Source organism: Orcinus orca, chromosome 7 (assembly GCF_937001465.1).
Source record: "Orcinus orca chromosome 7, mOrcOrc1.1, whole genome shotgun sequence".
Lineage (NCBI taxonomy): Eukaryota > Metazoa > Chordata > Mammalia > Artiodactyla > Delphinidae > Orcinus > Orcinus orca.
Window position 1 is genome coordinate 87,909,251 of NC_064565.1, and position 22,569 is coordinate 87,931,819.

General features: G+C 36.2%; 1 protein-coding gene and 1 non-coding gene across 6 annotated transcripts in view; one reads left to right on the forward strand and one right to left on the reverse strand.

The window, feature by feature from the left end:
- The first annotated feature begins 195 nt into the window (after positions 1-195).
- The window catches only part of CARF (calcium responsive transcription factor), a 97,007-nt gene continuing 74,633 nt past the window's right edge, over positions 196-22,569 (forward strand). For 4 of the 5 annotated variants that reach the window (XM_049712349.1, XM_049712346.1, XM_049712348.1 and 1 more), the window contains exons 1-3: positions 196-4,035; positions 16,378-16,489; positions 16,956-17,180. In XM_049712349.1, the coding sequence (XP_049568306.1) occupies positions 16,421-16,489; positions 16,956-17,180 (294 nt within the window). In that variant the 5' untranslated portion in view covers positions 196-4,035; positions 16,378-16,420. Of the gene's footprint in view, positions 4,036-16,377; positions 16,490-16,955; positions 17,181-22,569 lie in introns of those variants that run through there. The other variant, XM_049712350.1, reaches the window with a different exon arrangement.
- On the reverse strand, positions 7,888-7,960 carry TRNAV-UAC (transfer RNA valine (anticodon UAC)). Its single transcript has one exon. It is a non-coding gene; the product is annotated as a tRNA-Val (tRNA).

Here is a 22,569-nt window from a genome sequence, read left to right on the forward strand (position 1 = left end):
ACTGTGCTGGTCTCCATGGCGGGGCCTCGGAGCCAAGACGAGGTTGAGTAGACTCGTTTTGAATTTTCTCCCCTCTGCTCCAGCACTTTGTGGACTTCCTTTCTCGCCCTGTAGGGTGCTCGGCGGCGGCTAAGAGTCGGAGGTTTGGCAGAGCTGTCCGCGCCGACGGACGGGACGCTGCTTCCCAATCCCCCTTTCTTCCGGCTGCCTCCTCCTCCCGTCACCTCCTGACCCGCCCGGTCCCTGAGCAACCGCCGGCCCCCGCCCCTTGCCGCTGACGGGCTTTGGTGGCGCCTTTCGCGCCCCGCCTCGGGCTGTATTCGGGGCCCCTCCTGACGAGGCCTACCGTCCCCCGCCCGGACGGGGTCCGCGGGCCCCGAGCCGGCAGGCTGGAGAAGGTGGAGGTTAGGTGTCTTAAGGAGGGCTGCTGAGCACAAGGGCGCACCACCACGGAGGAGGACTCGGACCCCCTGGCCGGGAGCGCCCGCTGTGTGGTCCTGTGTGCCGCCCCGCATTTTAGGGTTCCTTTTTTCTCTTTATGAGCCCCTTTATACCTTCCTTTTAGAAGGGGAAAGGCGACCTCCCACACCTTCTCCCAACGCTTTTTGACTTTTTTTTTTTTCGTCTTGAAGTTACCCAAAGGCCTATGTCTTATTCTCAAAAGGTCCCGAGAATAATTCTAATGGAATTTAGTTTTTCTGAGGGAGGATGGTTGGAGAGATACTACTAAGCTCTCCTAGTCGCTTTTTAAGGCGTTCGCCAGAAATCTTTCAAGAGGGGGACTTCTTAAAGAGACGGCAGTTTAGAGTAAGGCAGAACTGGATTGCAGAATTTGGGGCAAAGCGGTATGTGTGCAGGTGAAGATAGCTAAAGCTTTCCTTTGTTACGTTGCTTCAAGATGTACAACAGTTAAGTAGACATATGATATTTAAGTCAACCATAGATTATGAGAAGGGATTTAAACAATTGTAAACGTAAAATAATCTGTTAATAGTGCGCAGTGACAATGAAACTAAGACTATTTTCAATTTATTCACCTTCTTAGAATGCAGGCCGTGGAACCCGAATGCCTGGGTTCGAATCCTGCCTCAGCTGCTTATTTATTAGCCTCTCTGTGCCACACCTTGGTCAACTGTGAGATTAAGTGCCACATAGTAGATGTTAACTGTTTTTACCATCGTTATCCTTTAGATGTCAGTTTAACTGGGAGCTATGGCAACATGAACAAGTAAGAAAGACTAGCTTAATGGTTAGAGGAGTAAAAAGAGAAAACGTCTGTGCTGAGGGCATAGGAAAGGATTGGGCTTGCAAATAGAAGCCATGGTTATTTAACCATGTGATTCATTGTAATTGTGAGAATTGTATGCATAAGTTAGACCACCTGAAGTTTGAAACACTTTTTTTTTTCTCTTAATTGAAGTCTTGTTATTTAATCCATATTTTTTGAATCTAGTAGAAGTAAAAAGAAATTTGACAGTTTCAAACATCCTTTGCTTTTAATCATAAGTAATTTTTGAGTTACAGCAGTAAAATTGTCTGAATTAAAATTCATAGAACCTGAAATAAAACTTCTGACAGGTTCTTCAGGTAATTTTTAATTGTTAATATATCATTGGTTAAAATATATTTTTAAATGTGTAATCAGTAGATTAATTCATTTTTAACTATCATTAATTTGAAATTTATCAAAATAAGAAAATACTGTACCTGATATTCAACACAGGTTGATCCTAATTCGAATGGAAAAATTTTCTATGATCAGTAAGATACAGAACTTAAATATGTGCTTAATAAGATAAAACTTCAATTTACAAAGCAGAAATGTTGAATTCACTAAAATACTCTTCATTTGACTGAGACCTTTAGTTAAGGGAAAATTAGTTAAGAAGCATTCCAAGATACCTTAACACCTAGTATGATGGCTTTGGTGTTTTTTCAACAGTGGCTTATGTGTTGTATTTCGTGTTCCCTCTATGTAATACCTAAGAGTAATTAGTATTTTTACTCTGAGTGTTTTTCTTAACTTTGCTTAGAATATTAACTTCAAGCTTTTGGTTCTAATGATTTCCTACATGATTCATTTACTAGGTTTCTTACGAAGACGCATTATCTGGAGAACTACAGCTTGGAAAATGTTTCTCTTTATTATAGGTTTTTTTTTTCTGTATGTAAGGGCATGGTGTAGTATGATATAAAGACAGTGCGTGGGCTTTGGAGTCCTAATTGGTTTTGGTGATTTTTTCCTACTTAGTTTTGAATCTGAGCTCTAATGTTCTGTGATCTTAACCAAGTTACTAGACAGCTTTGGTTTTCTTATCTATAAATAGATAATAAGCTCTACCTTAGAGTCATTGTGAGGATTAAATGAAATAATTTGTAAATCCCTCAAAGAGCAAAGAGGTAAAAAGAGGTATGTATGTACAGGGTAAGAAATGGGTAGAAACCAAGATTACAGGGAAGTTTATAGAGAGGGCAAACCTTAGATAAAGGAAAAGAGACATTGTGAACACTAGCTTAAAATTTTTTTCACTGAAAAATTGAAATAGATTGTTTATATATATTTGCATACGTTTAACATTTTGATGTTGATTTAACTAACACAATACAACTTGCAAAACCCATCTTTTAAGAAATAAATTACTCTATAAAATATTTGTGAATTAGGAGTCTTGATTTAATTTTTGACACCACTGATTCATAGCAATTTTGTATACATCATAGAAGGAACATTGTGTTGTTTACCTACCCTAAAAGATGAGGGAAATTTTATTTTCTAAAGTACTTTTGAGCAGTATTTTTTAATGTAGTTAATAAGGTCAGACACTGATTTTAAATATAAGATTTCAATATCCTTTAAATCTTGAGACATTAACCAAAGTACCTAGAATTAAGAGAAACTCTAAACTTCAAGTGGCTTCATCCTTCAGTTAGCCTGTTTGGGGATTTACTCTTAGATTATTGGTTTTAACAGATAAATTTTACCACACAAAAGTCTATCGGGAAAACTAAAAAAAAAAAAAAATCAAATATTAAGACAATTTTTAAGAAATTACAGCTGAGAATTACCTTTAATGTTTTGAACAAATAGATTTGCTGTTGAACAAAATCAAAAAACAGCAGTAGCCCCAACTTGGTCTACAGAGATTTGAGTAACTACAGCCTGACTAGTGTGTTCCCCTCTGCCATGTATTCAATATGTATAAACAATAAAAGCCCTTTTTTGCTATAAATTAAAACATTGAACTTCTAATTCTTCCTAATCTTTGCTTTTGGTATAAGGTAAAATTCACTTTTTAAAATGTGATGTGAAACATTCTAGAAAGCAGTTTGCCAGCAAAATTTAATGGCCTTAGTGTGTTTTCTGAACTCCAATTATTACTAACCCTCTAGGTTATATATTTAATGCTTTCTCTTTTCTTTCTGTTCTCTTTATCCAATCCCAATACTACTTAAGAAATAAGCTTATCAATTTAATTCTAGGATTTTATAGGGGATGGGATATGAGGAGGGAAGCCCTTATTCTCAAGCTTCTGTGGCTCCAAAATATGTTCAATTAGTAAATATTTTCATTGTGGAGAAAAATGCAATTTACTGTGGACGTTTTTGTTTCTGTAGTAGTTACAGAATGTGAGAGTTGAAACAAGGCCTTAGTCCAAATCCCCAACACCGGTTAAGTCACCAACCCCTGGACACATGCAGTCTTCCATAAAGACAGTCCTAGTCTTTACTTCACTTTAACCGAGTCAATTGCTGGGTAAACTATACCAGGCTGGTAATGGCTATTTTATAGTAAAACCTGCAGAACAAAATCTAGTAGCTTGCTTTATGTGTTGGAAAATAAATATACATCGAATACCTTCTCATTACAGAAAAAATGCTGCTGTGAAGACATAGTTATAGCTTTCACATAACTGAAGCCCCAACCATCATGATTTAGTGCCCCCCAAAGGAAGAACTTCAGTGGAAAAGAGAGGGCATTTCTGGGGATAGTAGAATGCTTGAGACCTGAATTTAAACTCAAGCTCCTTCATGAAGGTAATAATTTTATTTTTAACTGATAGAAAGTAACGGCTCTATAAAAGTTAACTATTGTCTATTACATATTAATGAAAAAGTCAAGTTACACTTTATATATAGGTACTTTGTTCCGTTTATGGTTACCAGTTGGAAAAGAACATTTTATACCTAGTTATTTAATCTTAATATCTACATTCTTTGGAACTTTACTTTGACATAGTTAATTGAAAGTTAGGGATAATAATTTATAGCATGCGCTGACATTGAGGTTAGGTGGGAAAACTGGGTATTTTAAGTCACCCTACAGTTGTCAGGATTGAGGAGTGTAATGCAAATTGATGGAAGACTTAGGGGAGGAAGGAGTAATACTTTTCACTTCATTCAAATTATTTTTTGAAAAGGATGTCTGTAACTTAAAAATGTACTTTTAATCTCCAGTTCAACAATGAGTTAGGTCAACAGATATTGAAACCCACCTTTCCATATAATAAACACTAAAACCTTGTTTAACACATAGTATAGAGGTACTGCATACTGAAAGGAAAATTTTGAGTTTTGAATTTCCAGAAGATAGTAGGAAAGAAGTTCTCTTTCTTCCATTTGCAGATTCCCAGTCTGGGCAAAGTTCTGAAGTAAGTGGTTTATATTTGGCAAGCTTCCTGTGTTATCCCACCCCTTCAATAGTGAACTTCCCCAGGGCATTCATCCTGCCTTCCCTGTTCACTGCAGCATCTACCTCAGGTCTGCAGAATCCCTTTTAGGTGCTCTGAGCCTCAAATGCACCTATTAGAATGGATAGAGGTTGCATTCTAAGTTAAACTTTTCGGGGTAGCTGTTTTTAACTCATCTTAAAGGAAGAAAGCTATATTTATATAAATTTACACAAATTTGTTAATGACTGATAATCTCTCCAGAATTTTTTCTTTTTAAGAAAAAATGCTTGATAACTCCAATGAAAATTTCATTGATGAAATTTCAGATAGGGTAAGAGAAAGTAAATAAAACAAAAAAAAATTTAGATCAGTAGGGATAATTTGTAATGGAATCAGGGCACCTACCAGGAAACTGGGAGTAAGTTTTTAGAATTTTTTTCCCCTAAGCCATTTTCACTTTTTACCTTTCTGTCCCGAGATCCACTTTTGGATCTGTTTACAGAATATTTTCTCAGGGGCTGTAATTCCTGCATAGTTAGAATGCTAGTTTTTTCGGGAGGTCAGAGATCTTTAGATTGCTTGCAGGAGGGCTTTTGTGTGTTAGGTACTGCCTATAATTAAATTTCAACCAGGAAAAGTTGAGAACAAAAATGAACAAAGAATTTTAGCATCTTTAATTTGTTAACCTACCAAAAAAAATATATTAAAGCCATGACTAATGAAGGAGGGAGGTTTGTCTGTTACCTTGAAAGAGTTCCCATTGTAATGATAAAGAGTGGGCTTTGGGATTAATGCATGTAGGTTTGAGTTCTTGCTCAGCCACCTAGTATATTTGTAATCTTTGGCTTTACTTAACTGCTTAAATCTTATTTCCTTATGTGTAAATTGGAGCAAGTAACTGAATCACAGGGTTGTTGAAAGGATTAAATAAAATGACATGTATAAAACACTGAGCCTAGTGCTTTACTATGGTAAGTGCTCAATAAATGAAAACCTTATAACCTTTACTGGTGAGCCTCAGTTTCCTTTTCTGTAAAATGTTGTTAATGGGTCCTATATCACAGAATAGCAGAGTGATTGTTAATAATTCTGGCTAATAATTATTAAGTATAATAAGCGTTCAATAAACAAATTATTTTGTAGCTATGATAATTAAATTCATAGTCATGTATTCTATCATAATAGTGCTTATATTTAAAAATCAAAATAAAGTCTCAAAAATATTTCTAATCTTAATGTCATCATGTTTAGACAGTGAATATTTCAGTGTATTTAATACACGTTAAAAAATTAAGTTGCATTCTTTTTTTTTTTAATTTTATTTATTCATTTTTGGCTGTGTTGGGTCTTCATTGCTACACAATGGCTTTTCTCTAGTTGCGGCGAGCGGGGACTACTCTTCGTTGCAGTGCGTGGGCTTCTCATTGCGGTGGCTTCTCTTGTTGCAGAGCACAGGCTCTAGGCACACGGGCTTCAGTAGTTGCGGCACACGGGCTCAGTAGTTGTGGCTCACGGGCTCTAGAGCACAGGCTCAGTAGGTGTGGCACACGGGCTTAGTTGCTCCGTGGCATGTGGGATCTTCCCCGACCAGGGCTCGAACCCATATCCCCTGCATTAGCAGGCGGATTCTTAACCACTGTGCCACCAGGGAAGCCCTAAGTTGCATTCTTGACAGCAATTATTTCAGTTTTAATAAGTCCCTCAGTAGGACTTTATTTTCAATTGGATCTAACTCTGTAAAAGTTTTCTTCTTGAATAGAGTTCTTTTATTTTTATACTCAGTGTACATTAGAGGTCAGTCAATAAATGATAGTTAAATGAATTTTAAAAGTCATCAAGATAATCAGCTATTAGAAACATAAAATCTAAGAACTGAATGGGATCTTTAAAAAACTAGGAATTGAAGTTCATGGAAGTTAACATTGTTTTTTTCCATCAAATCTAGACTGACCTGTGTTCTTTTTCTACTACATTCAGCAGATGTGTGAATTTTTAAACTAAACAGTAATATTGAAATAGAACTTGTTAGTCATCTGAAAGTAAAATTTTTTGCAATTTTTCAAAGACAGTATAGAAAAGAATATATAGGAGCTTTATACTAAGCCCAGGTAAGTTTTTATTACATCAATGAGATGACTGATATTTAACAGATTTTTGTCCTTAGGAACCAAGTAATTTATTTATAGATAAGTGAATTTTTTATCTTAGTTTGCATAATTATAAGTAGCAGAAATAATTTATTGAGTATTGACCCTGTACTAGGAACTGCACCAAGCTCTTTGCACACATTATTTTGTTTAATATAACGACCCTCTGAGGGAGATGCAGTATAATTGCCAATTTGCACATGAGAAAAACTAAAGCTCAGAGTAGTTAACTAATTTGACAAGTAAGTATGAAGCTGAAATTCAAACCCAGAGCATATGACTACAGAACACTGTCTTCAGCTATTGTATACATTTTTACTGACAAAACCCTCTCAGGTTTTGTTTTAAAAGTTAATGAAAAAATAATATATTTCTTGTCCACCCTAACTCCAACATTGTTCAGAGTATGGTAACTTAACCTAAAATTTCAAGATAATTTTGGAGTTCATATACTATGATTTGTTATTGGCTTCAGTTTACAGACAATCTGTGTGCTCTTCTTTTTTTTTAACTAAAAGACTATCTTTTTCTGAAAGTTTTAGATTTATAGAAAAATTGAGCAGGTAATATAAAGATTTCTTCCTTCCTTTCTTCCATATTCCTTCCCCTACCTTCTCTCCCCTCCATCGTAGCATGCAGTTTTCTCTACTATTAACATTTTGTATTAGTGTGGTCCATTTTCTAAAAGTTAATGAACCAATACTGATACATTATTATGAACAGACGTCCATAGTTTACACTAAGATTCACTCTTTGTGTTGTACAGGTTTATGGATTAATGTCATGTATTCATCATAACAGTATCATAAAGTATTATCTCATCACCATAAAAATCTCTTGCGCTTTACCTATATGAATTCCCACATCCCCAACCTCTGGCAACTACTGATCTTGATATTGTGTCTATAGTTTTGCCTTTTCAAGAATGTCATATATTTGGAATCATATAGTATGTAGCTTCTTTCACTTATCAGTATGCATTTAAGGTTTCTTCTTGTCTTTTTGTGCCTTCATAGCCTGTTTCTTTTTTTTTTGTTTTTGGCTGCCCCTCACGGCTTGTGGGATCTTAGTTCCCTGACCAGGGTTCAAACCCAGGCCCACAGCAGTGTAAGCACTGAGTCCTAACCACTGGACCACCAGGGAATTCCCAAGCCTGTTTCTTTTTAATCACTGAATAATAATTCATTGTATGGATATACCACATTTGTTTTACCCATTCACTCATTGAAGGACATCTTGGTTGCTTTCAAGTTTTGGCAATCGTGAATAAAGCTGCCATAACTATCCATGCACGTTTTTGTGGAACATAAATTTGCAACTCATTTGGGTAAATACGTAGTAGTACAATTGCTGGATTGTATCGTATGCCTATGGTTAACTTTGTAAGAGACTGTCAAACTGTCTTCCAGAGTGGCTGTATATACGGTTTTGTATCCCAAGCATCAATCAATGAGAGTTCCTGTTGTTCCACATATTTGGCAACATCTAATAGAGGGTTTTTTTTTAATATTATCCATTCTAATAGGTGTGTTATGATATCTCAGTGATGATTTAATTTGCAGTTTCCTTATGACATACAATGTTGAGCATCTTTTCATATGTGTAATTGCCATCTGTATATCTTCTTTGCTGCAGTGTATCTTCAGGTCTTTTGACCACTTTTTTTTGTTTTTGTTTTTGCTGTACGCGGGCCTCTCACTGTTGTGGCCTCTCCCGTTGCAGAGCACAGGCTCGGACGCGCAGGCTCAGTGGCCATGGCTCACGGGCCTAGCCACTCCGCGGCATGTAGGATCTTCCCGGACCGGAGCACGAACCCGTGTCCCCTGCATCAGCAGGCGGACTCTCAACCACGGCGCCACCAGGGAAGCCCTGACCACTTTTTCTTTTTTATCTCTTTTTCACCTTTTTTTTTTTCTTTTTTTTTTTTTTGCGGTACGCGGGCCTCTCACTGTTGTGGCCTCTCCCGTTGCGGAGCACAGGCTCCGGACGCGCAGGCTCAGCGGCCATGGCTCACGGGCCCAGCCGCTCCGCGGCACGTGGGATCCTCCCGGACCGGGGCACGAACCCGTGTCCCCTGCATCGGCAGGCGGACTCTCAACCACTGCACCACCAGGGAGGCCCCTGACCACTTTTTAAATTAGGTTTTTTTCTTATTGTTGAGTTTTATGAGTTCTTTGCATATTTTGGATACAAATCCTTCATCAGATACATGTTTTGCAAATATTTTCTCCGAATTTGTGGCTTTTCTTCCCATACTTTTGATACTGTCTTTTGCAGAGCAGAAGTTTTTAATTTTAATGAAGTCTTGCTTATCAATAATCTCTTTCATGGATCATGCCTTTGGTATATTATACTTAAAACATCATTACTATACTCATGGTCCTCTAGGTTTTCTCCTATGTTGTCTTCTAGGAGTTTTATAGTTTCGCATCTTACATTTATGTCTATGATCCATTTTGAGTTAATTTTTTTGAAGAACATAAGGTCTGTATCTAGGTTCACTTTTTTTTGGGGGTGGGCATGTGGATGTCCCTTTATTCAGCACCATTTGTTAAAAAGACTATCCTCTAGTGAGGTGGATGGACCTAGAGTCTGTCATACAGAGTGAAGTAAGTCAGAAAGAGAAAAACAAATACCATATGCTAACACATATATATGGGATCAAAAAAAAAAAAAGGTTCTGCTGAACCTAGTGGCAGGACAGGAATAAAGATGCAGGCGTAGAGAATGGACTTGAGGACACAGAGGGGGAAGGGTAAACTGACACGAAGTGAGAGAGTGGCATTGACATATATACACTACCAAATGTAAAATAGATGGCTAGTGGGAAGCAGCCGCATAGCACAGGGAGATCAGCTCGTGCTTTGTGACCACCTAGACGGGTGGGATAAGGAGGGTGGGAGGGAGATGCAAGAGGGAAGGGATATGGGGATATATGTATATGTATAGCTGATTCACTTTGTTATACAGAAGCAACTAACACAACAATGTAAAGCAATTATACTCCAATAAAGATGTTAAAAAAAAAAGACTATCCTCTATGGGATATATGGGCACATATGCTTTATTTATTTATCTTTAAATAGGATTTTTAAAATATTTATTTATTTATTTTTGGCTGCATTGGGTCTTCATTGCTGCGCATGGGCTTTTCTCTAGTTGCGTCGAGTGGGGGCTACTCTTCATTGCGGTGTGCGGACTTCTCATTGTGGTGGCTTCTCTTGTTGTGGAGCACAGGCTCTAGGTGCGCGGGCTTTGGTAGTTGTGCCTCGCAGGCTCTAGAGTGCAGGCTCAGTAGTTGTGGCACACAGGCTTAGTTGCTCTGCAGCATGTCGAATCCTCCTGGACCACGGCTCGAACCCGTGTCCCCTGCATTGGCAGGCGGATTCTTAACCACTGTGCCACCAGGGAAGTCCGGTACATATGCTTTAATTTCTCTTGTGTAAATACATAAATTGGAATGGCTGGATCATAATTAGGTTCACGTTTAACTTTTTAGAAAACTGCCAAAGTGATTCTCAAAAGAGAATATACTGTTTACGTTACCACCAGGAATACATGAGAGTTCCAGTTGTTCCATATCTCCATAAACATTTGATATAATCAATCTTCTAAATTGTAAATATTCTAATAGGTATATAGATGTATATAATTGTGGTTTTAATTTTCATTTCCCTAATGACTAATGCTGTTTAGCATATTTTCATTGTTTATTTGCTAGCTGCATATCTTTTTTTTCTTTCTTTTTTTGGCTGTGCTACGTGGCTTGCAAAATCTTAATTCCCCTATCAAGTTCCAAAAAACATTTATCACCCCAAAATAAAACCTTGTACCCAGTAGGCAGTAGCTCCCTCTTCTCCCCTCCCCCAAGCCTTGGCATCCACCAGTCTACTTTCTGTCTGTATTTTACCCATTTTGGATATATTTTATAAATGGAACCATACAATATGTGACCATTTGTGTCCAGCTTCTATCACTTAGCATAACTTTTTTGAGGTATATATCAGTACTTCAGCCCTTTTTATGGTGAAATACTATTCCATTTTATGGATATACCACATTTTATTTATCTATTCATCAGCTGATGAACATTATGGTTGTTCCAGTTTTGGCTATTATGAGTAGTGTTTCTATGAACATTTGTATACAAGTTTATGTTTGAACACCTGTTTTCAAGTGTTTTTATCTGTTTTTTTAAACTTTGTAAATTAATTTTTATTGGAGTATAGTTGCTTTACAATGTTGTGTTAGTTTCCACTGTACAGCAAAATGAATCAGCCATACATATATGTATATCCCCTCCCTTTTGGACTTCGTTCCCACTGAGGTCACCACAGTGCATTAAGTAGAGTCCCCTGTGCTATACAGGATGTTCTCATTAGTTACTATTTTATATTTAGTATCAATTGTGTATATGTGTCAATCTCAATCTTCCAATTCCTTCCACCACCACCCCTTCCCCCTTGGTATCCATACATTTGTTCTCTACATCTCAATTCTTCTGAGTATATACCTACAGTGGAATTGTTTTCATTTGGTAATTCTATGTTTAAATTCTTAAGGAACTGCCAAATTGTTCACAGCACCTGCACCATTTTACTTACCCATCAGCAATGCACAAGGATTCCAGTTTCCCCACATTCTCACCAACCTTTATTTTCTTTTTATTTTGTAAAGAAAATCCTTTACAGTGGATATGAACTAGTATCTCATTGTTGGTTTGATTTGCATTTTCCTAATGACTAATGAACTTGAGCATCTTTAATATGATTGTTGACTATTTGTGTGTTTTCTTTGGAGAAATGTCTATTCAACCCCTTTGCCCATTTTTTAGTAGGTGTGTTTGGGTTATCTTTAATTTAATTTAATTAATTAATTTATTTTTTGGCTGCGTTGGGTCTTCGTTGCTGCGCACGGGCTTTCTCTAGTTGCGGCGTGTATGGTCTTCTCATTGTAGTGATTTTTGAAATCTTCTCATTGCGGTGGCCTTTTCTTGAGGAACACAGGCTCTAGGCGCGTGGGCTTCAGTAGTTGTGCCATGCGGGCTCAGTAGTTACGGCTTGCGGGCTCTAGAGCGCAGCCTCAGTAGTTGTGGTGCACGGGCTTAGTTGCTCTGTGGCATGTGGGATATTCCCGGACCAGGGATCAAACCCGTCCCCTGTGTTGGCAGGCAGATTCTTAACCACTGTGCCACCAAGGAAGTCCCTGGGGTTGTCTTTTTTCTGTTGGGTCGTAAGAGACGTTTGTATATTCTAGACCCTTATCAGATATTTGATTTGCAAATATTTTCTCCCATCTGTGGCTTGTCTTTTTACTCATGTCATGGTATCCTTTGTGCAAAAAGCTTTTATCTTGCTAATGTCCAATTTATCTATTTTTTTCTTTTGACATTTATCCTTCTGGTGTCATATCTAAATCCAAGGTCATTAAGCTTTATTCTTTTGTTTTCCTCTAAAAATTATATGGTTTTAGCTCTTATTAGGTCTCTGATCCCTTTTTGTTCATTTTTGGTATACAGTTGACCCTTAAACAACATGGATTTGAACTGTGTGGGTCCGTTTATACTTGGACTTTTTTCAGTAAATACATAGTATAGTACTGTACAATCCACAGTTGGTTAAATTCATAGATGCAGAACTGCAGATATGGAGGGCCAACTGTAAAGTTGTACGTGAATTTTCCACTGTGCAGAGAGTTGGTGCCATTAACTCCTGTGTTGTTCAAGGGTCAACCATATATTATGAGGTAGGGGTGCATTTTAATTGTTTTGTATGCGGCTATTCAATTGTCCCTGCACCATTTGTTGAAGAGACTTCATTCCCCATCGAATGCTTTTGGAACCCTTGTTGAAAATTATTTGGTCAGAGATGTATGAGTTTATTTCTGGACTCTCAATTCTATTTTGTTGATCTACATGTCTATCCTTATGTCGGTACCACATTCTTTCGTACACCTTAGCTTTGTAGTGATTTTTGAAATTGTGAAGAACGAGCTGCTTTTTCTGCATCCTATAAGGTTTTTTTTTTTTTTTTTTTTTTTTATTGCGGTACGCGGGCCTCTCTCTGTTGTGGCCTCTCCCGTTGCGGAGCACAGGCTCGGACGCGCAGGCTCAGTGGCCATGGCTCACGGGCCCAGCCACTCCGCAGCATGTGGGATCTTCCCGGACCGGGGCACGAACCCCTGTCCCCTGCATCAGCAGGCGGACTCTCAACCACTGCGCCACCAGGGAAGCCCCATCTTATAAGTTTTGATGTATTGTGTTTATCTGTCATCACCCCCTTGAATTAATTATTTTATTTAGTTCTCCAGTATTTTATTTCTATCATTAAAACACAGATACGCAAAATTGTAATAGTATTATTTATACAGACAGTGTTTATTTTGGTTTTTCTTAGAGTTATTAATTTATTTGCTTACCATTTTTCTAGCATCTCAGGACTTCCTTCTGGTATCATTTTTATTTTCTATTTCTTTAGGAATTGCTTTTGTGTAAGATCTGTTCATTATAAACTCAGTTTTTTAATCTTAAAAATGTCTTTCACCCTCTTGTGAAAAAGTAGCTTTGAGCATATACAATTATATACTGAAAGTTACTTTTTTATTATTCTTGTGACTTCTACGGCCATTGTTGCTATTGAATAGTCTGATGTATATCTAATGTTAATACTCTGTAGGTGATCGTATCTCTCTGGCTGCATTTTAGATTTTTTCTGTTTTTCTTTAGAATTTTGTACTTTGCTACATTTGGTATGGATTTCTTTTGATTTATCTTGGTACATTTTGTGCTTCCTTTATCTGTAGATTCATGTCTTCAGTTTTGAAAAATGGTCAGCCATTATCTCGTCACATATTGTCTCTCGTCCATTTTTTCTTTTTATTCTTCTGAGACTCCAATTATAGGTATGCTATACTTTCTTCTTCTATTTTACTAGTTTGAAGTGTGTTCTTTGTATTTTTTAATATTCTGTTTTACTTATGATGCATTCTGGGTAATTTTTATTTATTTATTTATTTTGCGGTACGCGGCCCTCTCACTGTTGTGGCCTCTCCCATTGTGGAGCACAGGCTCTGGACGCGCGGGCTCAGCGGCCATGGCTTATGGGCCTAGCCGCTCTGCGGCATATGGGATCTTCCCGGATGGGGGCACGAACCCGTGTCCCCTGCATCGGCAGGTGGACTCTCAACCAATGCGCCACCAGGGAAGCCCTGGGTAACTTTTAAAGCCTGTCTTCTAATTTAGTAATTCTTTCTTCTGCCTCTAACTTTCTACTTAATTTATCCATTGACTTTTTAATTTCAGCAATTACATTTTTCATTGCTGAAAGTTCTGTTTGGTTCTCTTTCAAATGAAACTTTTGATAGTCTCTTGTTACTTCCTTATTCCTATGACTCATTCTTTTATTTCTTTGAATATTAAATAATTGTTTTATATTCAGTATTACATCATTCCAATATTTGAAGTTTTTAGGGGGCGTCTAAATCTGCTGACTCCTTCTTATGATGGCTTATTTCTTTGTGTTTTTGGCACTCTTTGATTGTAAGCTTATATTTGATTGATCTTAATGTGAAAGGAAACTAAAGTCTTAACTGTGTTTGTGTTCCTCCAAATAATAACTGCATTTGTTCTCACCAGAAGCCAGGGTACATTATTGGCTTACCAGGATCTTTCAGGTTCTTAGTCTCACCTTGGGAGTTTTAAGTTCTCCTCCCCTACCAGCTGTTTATCCAAGCCCATTTCCCAGGCACAGTGTTTATTAGCAGCACTGCCCTTGAAATTTTCCTCCTTGCTTGTGCTCATCACTTAGGTTTTAGATCACAGCTTTTGCTTTTATTTTGGGGAGTGGGGGGTGGGCAGAGTGGGAGAGCGCAGGGAGTGGCCTCTCATTTTTGTTACTTCCTATAGTAGCTCCCAGCCACGAAATGTTTTGTTTTACATCAACTTTCTATTTTTTGTTTTCTAGCAAGAGAGCCTTCTACAGTGTCTTATCTGCTGTATTGGCATTAGTGAAACTTCCTTTCTATTTTTTAAACCCCTTCTATAAAATATTAATCTTAAGTAATATATGTATAGTATAAAAAATTCAAAACAGAACAGAAAGTTATAAACTAAAATTGCTCTTACTTTTATAGCCCTAGAGGTAACTACAGGTTTTTGGAATTTTTGTAATACATTAAATTAGAATACAAGTGATAATTTAAAATCTTTAAGGAGAAACAATTTTAGGATATTTTATAGTTATATATTAAAAATAAGACTGATTTTATAGCATTTTACAATTTATATTTGAGTAGAATTATTTATAATATCGTAAAGATATGAAATAGCAAACCTTGCAGATTTTCTGAAATGGTTAATTTTACAAATATATGTTTGGATGCTATCACAGAAAAATAAGTTTTCATTGTATCCAAGTACATATACTAAATAAGTCTTAAATACAGGTATAAATGTAAATTAGGGTTTAGAGTGATGGAATTATCGTGTATCCCGATTGTGATGACGGTTATCTGTGTTAAAATTCATAGAGCTATACATCAAAAAAAGAGTTCAATTAATGCATGTAAATTTAAAAATAAAATTTTAAAGATTTTTAAAAAATAATTTATGCTGTCTTTCGAAAAATAAAATTATAGGGTTGGGTTCTTAAAAAAGATTTTATGAAGTTTATTTTATATTATAAATTTTTCAGTGGTGTTCTTCAGCAGTTTCATTTTGACTTTACTCCAATTTTGAGTCATAAAACATCATTCTTTTTAGATCATACAGAATCCATTAGTCAGTATACTATACTAGGCTAGGGTTTCTGAACCTCAGCACCATTGACATCTTTATGTGGGGGCTGTCCTGTACATTGCAAGGTGTTTAGCAGTTCCCCTAACTTCTGCTCATTAGGTACCAGTAGCACCCCCTCCAGTTGTGACAACCAAAAAAGTTTCTAGACATTGCCCAGTATCCCCAGGCGATTAGGGGGTGTTGGGGGTATGTGTGGGGGCAAAATCACCACCAGTGGAAAACGACTGTACTAGGCCTAAGTGGCTCAACCTTTTTAGAATACATATTTCTTCATTTTCAAAGCTTGTCATGCTAATATTAAGTGGTATAATTGTATGTTATGGTAAGAGTTGTATGTATATAATCTCCTCCTGTACCAAGAGATCTCTTTTAAAATTATCTAATGCTATGATAGGGCACACCTCATAAAATTAAAAGCTTTTATTTAGATTACATCTTTGTAAAATGAGAATTTTAGAAGAATTTGAAAGGGTGTAACAACAGTACCTGTCACATAGCAGCAACCTTAATAAACCAGTACATGAGTGCAATTAAGGATAGGGTGAGGAAACTACATAACACTAATTTTTGCTCTGTCTTGAATTTATTCTGGTGCCTTTGCAAATTATTTAACAAGAATGTTCGTTTTATTGATCTTATAGGGTACAAATGATTTAACCTAAATTGTATAGGGTAACACAGTAGGGGAGATGAGAAATTTATTTAAGACAAACATTCTATTAAAATGTTAAGTGCTTTAGTTGATCAGATATTTAAAATCTTTCAGGTATTAAATAATAGAAGAAAATGGAATTGAATATGATACCAGCATGGAACAGTCTGTTGATTCATTAAGAGTCAACCATAATGATTCCAAAGACTCAAAAACCGATTCTCAGGTATTTGAAGTAGGGATTCAACTGGGAACTTTTTTCCGTTTAAAGGGAAAGCGGCATGCAATTGGATTTTTTATGTTTAAGGAATAGTGTTATATTTAATGTATTCAAGAATTTTAACATTTAATTTTTAATAATTCTATCATTTAATTTTATAATATAGAGCTTTAATGTATTTGTGAAAGTTTATATGTAAAGAAAAATCTGCATATTGAATTATAAATATTTCATCATTTCACATTGTATTCCTGTGGACTATTTGAAATAAAATATAATAAAAATCAACAGTTTCACTTAAGAACTTCTGTCTATATCAGTCTGTGAATTGATAACCCTTGCAAAAAGTAAAGTGAATAATTAACTGAAAAATGAATGTGTCTCCATCTTTTATTAAAAACATTCTATTTTTTAAAAATTGTAACTTATTTTACAAACACTCAAGTGATTTTTTTTTTTTTCTTTGCAAAAGCATCTAAGCTGTATGGACTCCAGTGAGCCTTCTTTTGGACAAGATGGTTCCCCTAGAGTTTTACCCATTACTACTGCAGTGGATAATTCACTCACATCACAGAATATACCAGGGCCCCTGACTCAGACGCAGACTCTTTCTGCAGAGCAATTCCACCTAGTGGACCAAAATGGGCAACCTATTCAATATGAGCTTCAGTCATTGGGGGATTCTAATGAGCAAATGGTGAGTACGTTTTTAAAATAACCAGTTTTCTGCTATTTAGCAAAATGTATTAGTCTTACTAGATGACCTTAATTTCTTGACACTATTGCTTTATATTGCTTTGAAAATACTGTTTCCATGACATTCATTTTTAAGTTATATAAGGATTTTAAAAGATTTCCTTTCAGGACTACAGAGTACTTCAAACCAGTAGGTCCCAGCTACTATGTCTAGGCAAACTGCTACTTTGAGATCAGTTGGAAATGTAATATAATCTGTCACTAGTGCTAAAGTCCCAGAGCTTACATATAACTTACATTTATTTTTTGTATATACATTTGACTGAACTCAATGTTGTTTGCTCTATCAACATCTCAGTTACTGATTTGTGTGCTGGTATGCTTTCTTTTTTTTTATTTATTTATTTTTATTTATTTTTTCTTATTTTTATTTTTTTTGCTGGTATGCTTTCTTGAAGAAAAAGAAAGCAATGGAAGTACCAGTGGAATAATGGAATTTAGACATACCCTTACTGATCTTTGTAAGTAGATATGTAGGTGTCATGTGAATAACAATGCATAAAGTTGACAGTGCTGCTTTAAACTGTTAGCCAAAAATATGTACGACCAAGTTCACAGTTGAATAGATGTGGTGATAGATGGTTATGATTCAAATAAAATTAATGAGAAAAAGTTCTAAATTGCTCTCTGACTAATAATATATTTATATCAGTAATAATATGAAGAATAATGTATCTCTTTGTTTGCCTGTATTTTCCAAATTTTCTACAACAAATTTTAATTCAATAATAAAAATTATTTTTAAAATCATAACTTCAATTATAAATTATACTTAAGTAGGCAAGCATTTAACCCAAAATTCTTATTTTTGTTTCTAGTCTAGAGCATTCTAGAGTTAATCTATGTCCTTTTGCTCCCTTATAATTCAGCTAAATTTTGGCATTGAGAGTAATTGGTTGAGAGGTGGCTAACTGTAGACAACTTTTTTGTGTGTATGTTCAGGCTCAACATATTTCTGGGCTTCAGGACTGAAATGCAAAGTTAGGGTAAGCTTCTGTAATCATACTGCATCACTAGCAGAGGTTAATATGCAACAAATAATCTAGATGTGAACCAATACATTTTAATATTTCATGTTCAAAATGAAATACTTCTGTAATTTCCCCTCTTATTTGACATTTATTCTAGTTTCTATCAGAACATTTAGAAAGTCTGTGTGTTCTAATGGAAGGATAAAAGAGTCTAAATGTATGAAGGGTTATCATTTTACACATGGTACCTTTCCTAAAAAGCATGTTAAAGTTGCTTATTTGTCTGGGTCTGAAAAAAGTTCGAGTTCCCATTCTCTTTGTAATTGTATTAAACGTTCTATCTGAAGTGATTATAAAGGTGATTTTACATTGTTTGCGGTAGGAGATGATACAGAGGGTTGCTTGAAGTTGTGAAATAGGAAACATGTGGCATGGGCATGAAAATAAATGTAAGGAACATGGAGTGTTAGAAGCCATCTTCTCCAAAGAACCAAAGATCAGAAGGTGGTGATATTCTGGGAAACTTAGTGGAGATTTTTTGTTTTTATTGTTTATTTTAATAGACTTTAATTTTAAGAGCAGTTTTAGGTTCACAGCAAAATGAGAAGAAAATACAGAGAGTTCCCATATACCCCCAGCCTCCATATATGCATGGTCTTCCCATTATCAATGTCTCCACCAAGTGGAGCTTTTTGTAAAAAATGACTTTTTTGTTTGTTTGTTTTGAAGTATGATTTTTTTCACATAGAAGCTTTCACGGAACTAGTAAAGATTCTGTAGTGGGTAAACCTGCAGTGGATGAGAGGAGGTTTTAGAGTGAAGCAGGGATGATATTTTTCATTTACTAGAAATATTGTACACAAAGAGCCCAGTAAATATAAAACTACTCATTAGCCAAGATTTTCTGGTGATTTTCATGGTCGGCCTCAAAGAAAATGTATTGCAGCAGATGACTCTTCAAAACTATGTTTATTTTCATAGCAAAGATTAAAGATAATTACTTTTTTTGGTAATAGAAAAAGTAGTATTATCATCACCATTGTCAAATTATATGAATTAAAAATAGGTTTTTAGGTAACAGGTGGAATAAGCTAAGGAAACAGAAAATGGAGGAGATGCTTTTCCACTGTGCTTGGGAAACAGTTTCAAAATTAAGGGGATATTCCACAGATCAGTCTTAATTATGAAATTTTCATATGATTGAATAAATTATAACTTTATTATATGTGTTTTATTTGGATTGAAAAATAACCACAGCATTCTTATTTTCTAAGAATGAATGAAAAATTTTCACACATATTTAATCTCATTTACAGGGAGTAAAGAATTAACAACAGTATTATTACTATTGCCTTTTGAAGTCCATTAGGGTTTTCGTATTGTTTTATTTTTGTCTTTTTTTAGGTTAAGTAACATCATCAGATATTGGGAGACAGTACAAAGTAGTGGTTAAAAGGAGTCAGACTGCTTGGGTTTGAATTTCAGCTCAGGACTATATAGCTCTGAGTTACCTTGAATGAGTTTTGTAAACACTGTGTTGCAATTTCCGCATGTATAAAATGTATATAGTTTATATACATATGATGAAGATTAAATAACGTAATATTGGGTTGGCCAAAAAGTGCCTTTGGTTTTTAAGTAAAAATAAAAGACACATTTTTCGTTTTCACCAAGAACTTTATTGAACAATGTATTCACCCTTTTGTTCCACTACTTTCTGCCATTTTTCAGGCAACTTCATAATTCCATCTTCCCAAAACTTTTTATCTTTTTGAGCAAAGAACTCTTGCAGGTGCCTTTTACAGTCTTCCAGGGGATTGAAATTTTTTCCATTAAGAGAATTTTGTAAAGATCTAAAGAAATGGAAATCCGAAGGTGCAATATCTGGTGAATATGGTGGATGAATCAGCACTTCCCAGCTAAGCTGTAACAGTTTTTGCCTGGTCATCAAAGAAACATGCGGCCTTGCGTTATCCTGATGGAAGATTATGCATTTTCTGTTGACTAATTCCGGATGCTTTTCGTCGGGTGCTGCTTTCAGTTGGTCTAACTGGGAGCAGTACTTGTTGGAATTAATCATTTGGTTTTCCAGAAGGAGCTCATAATAGAGGACTCCCTTCCAATCCCACCATATACACAACCTCACCTTCTTTGGATGAAGACCGGCCTTTGGTGTAGGTTCATTTCGCTTGCCCCACAATCTCTTCTATTCCACATTATTGTACAATATCCACTTTTCATTGCCGGTCACAATTTGTTTTAAGAATGGAACGTTTTCATTACGTTTAAGTAGAGAATCGCATGCGGGAATACGGTCAAGAAGGGTTTTTTTGCTTAATTTATGTGGAACCCAAACATCAAAGCGATTCACATAACCAAGCTGGCGCAAATGATTTTCAGCGCTTGATTTGGATATTATGAGTATGTCGGCTATCTCCTGCGTGGTATAACGTTGATTATTCTCAATGTCTCGATTTGATCGCTATCAACTTCAACTGGTCTACCTGACCGTGGAGCATCATCCAGCGAGAAATCTCCAGCACGAAACTTCGCAAACCACTTTTTTTTTTTTTTTTTTTTTTTTTTTGTGGTACACGGGCCTCTCACTATTGGGGCCTCTCCCGTCGCGGAGCACAGGCTCCGGACGCGCAGGCTCAGCGGCCATGCCTCATGGGCCCAGTCGCTCCGCGGCATGTGGGATCTTCCCAGACCGGGGCACAAACCCGTGTCCCCTGCATTGGCAGGCGGACTCTCAACCACTGCGCCACCAGGGAAGCCCGCAAACCACTTTTGACACATTCAGTCAGACACAGCGCCTTCTCCATGCCACTGCACAAATCTTTTTTTGCGTTTCAGTTGCATTTTTACCTTTCTTGAAATAATAAAGTGCATAATATGCCAAAAATGTTGGGTTTTTTTCCTTCCATCTTCAGTATTAAAATGGCTACACAAAAATTCACCAATTTTGAGACTTCCCTGGCAGCGCAGCGGTTAAGACTCCGAGATCCCATTGCAGGGGGCCCAGGTTCCATCCCTGGTCAGGGAACTAGATCCTACATGCACGAAGCAACTAAGAGTTCACATTCTGCAACTAAGGAGCCCACTGGCCGCAATTGAGGAGCCCACGTGCTGCAACTAAGGAGCCCACCTGCAGCAACTAGAACCCGGCGCAACCAAAAAAAAAAAAAAATTATGATGCCAATAAACATTTATAAAAAAATTCACCAATTTTGATCAGTCTTTTTTTAAATGCACACTGATATGACAGCTGTCACATAAAATCTAACAAAATTGTTTTGAATGAAGTTAAAGTCAACTAAGTGCTACTAGAGCTATCTTACAGAAAAAACCAAACGAACCTTTTGGCCAACCCAATGCATGTAAAGTCCTGCTGCTTAGTATGAACTCCACAAATGAAAAGGAATTATCATCCTCAGAGTTTACAGTTGATTTTCATGCTGAAGTAATAAGAGGTATAAGAGATATGGCAAGATATTTTTATCTCAAGAAACTTGACAAACACTGAGGGAAGGAAAAAATTTCTACTCTTAATTTCTGGGAAATGTTTATGATTATATTGAAAGCTTACTGTTTTGTTGAGGTTTAAGGGTGGTTTTTTTTTTTCCAAATTTAAAGTTTTTCAAATGACCCTCTCTAAAAGTGATGCCGTCTCTATCAGGCCATCAGCAAAGTTTTCATGTTTTACATAGCAAAAGGGAAGTTTGAGAAAGTGGGTTGGAATGATTAAGGACAGTTATTTGCCCTAGGGAAAACTGAGGACAGGGGATTTCAGGTAAAACAGTAAAACTGTTAGTAGAAGAGTAGTTTTTAGGTAATAAAGTTTATAAGGTATCCAGAAAGTCTGGAAATATAGGATAAACTTAATTTTAAATAATATATTAGTTATATTTTTAAATGATAGGCTCAAAATGTTTTTCTTCAACTTTAGACGCTTTCTTAGTTGACATTCCTCTAAATTTGAGGCAAGGAGTTCATTTGTTAAACTGAAAAAACCAAACAAAAACACCAAAGGAAATAATAAATATACAATTCCCCTATGTTTTCAGACTTTTGGGTCACTCTGTAGTATTTCTTATAGACCAAGACAGGATATATAAAAATGCAGAGATATAAAAATAAATCCTGTTTAATTAGACATCTAAGTTACTGTTTTTAAATGAAAATGACTTAAAATATGAGACCAGTGATTATCACACAAATAGGTCAAACGTGTGGATAATACAGTAAGTAGAAAAAAGTAAATATATTTAGTGTAGTCAGAGACTTACTTGTTCAGGTTACTAAGTAATTAGACCTCACGTCCATGTAATGATTAAGATCATAGGTGGTTAAGATCAT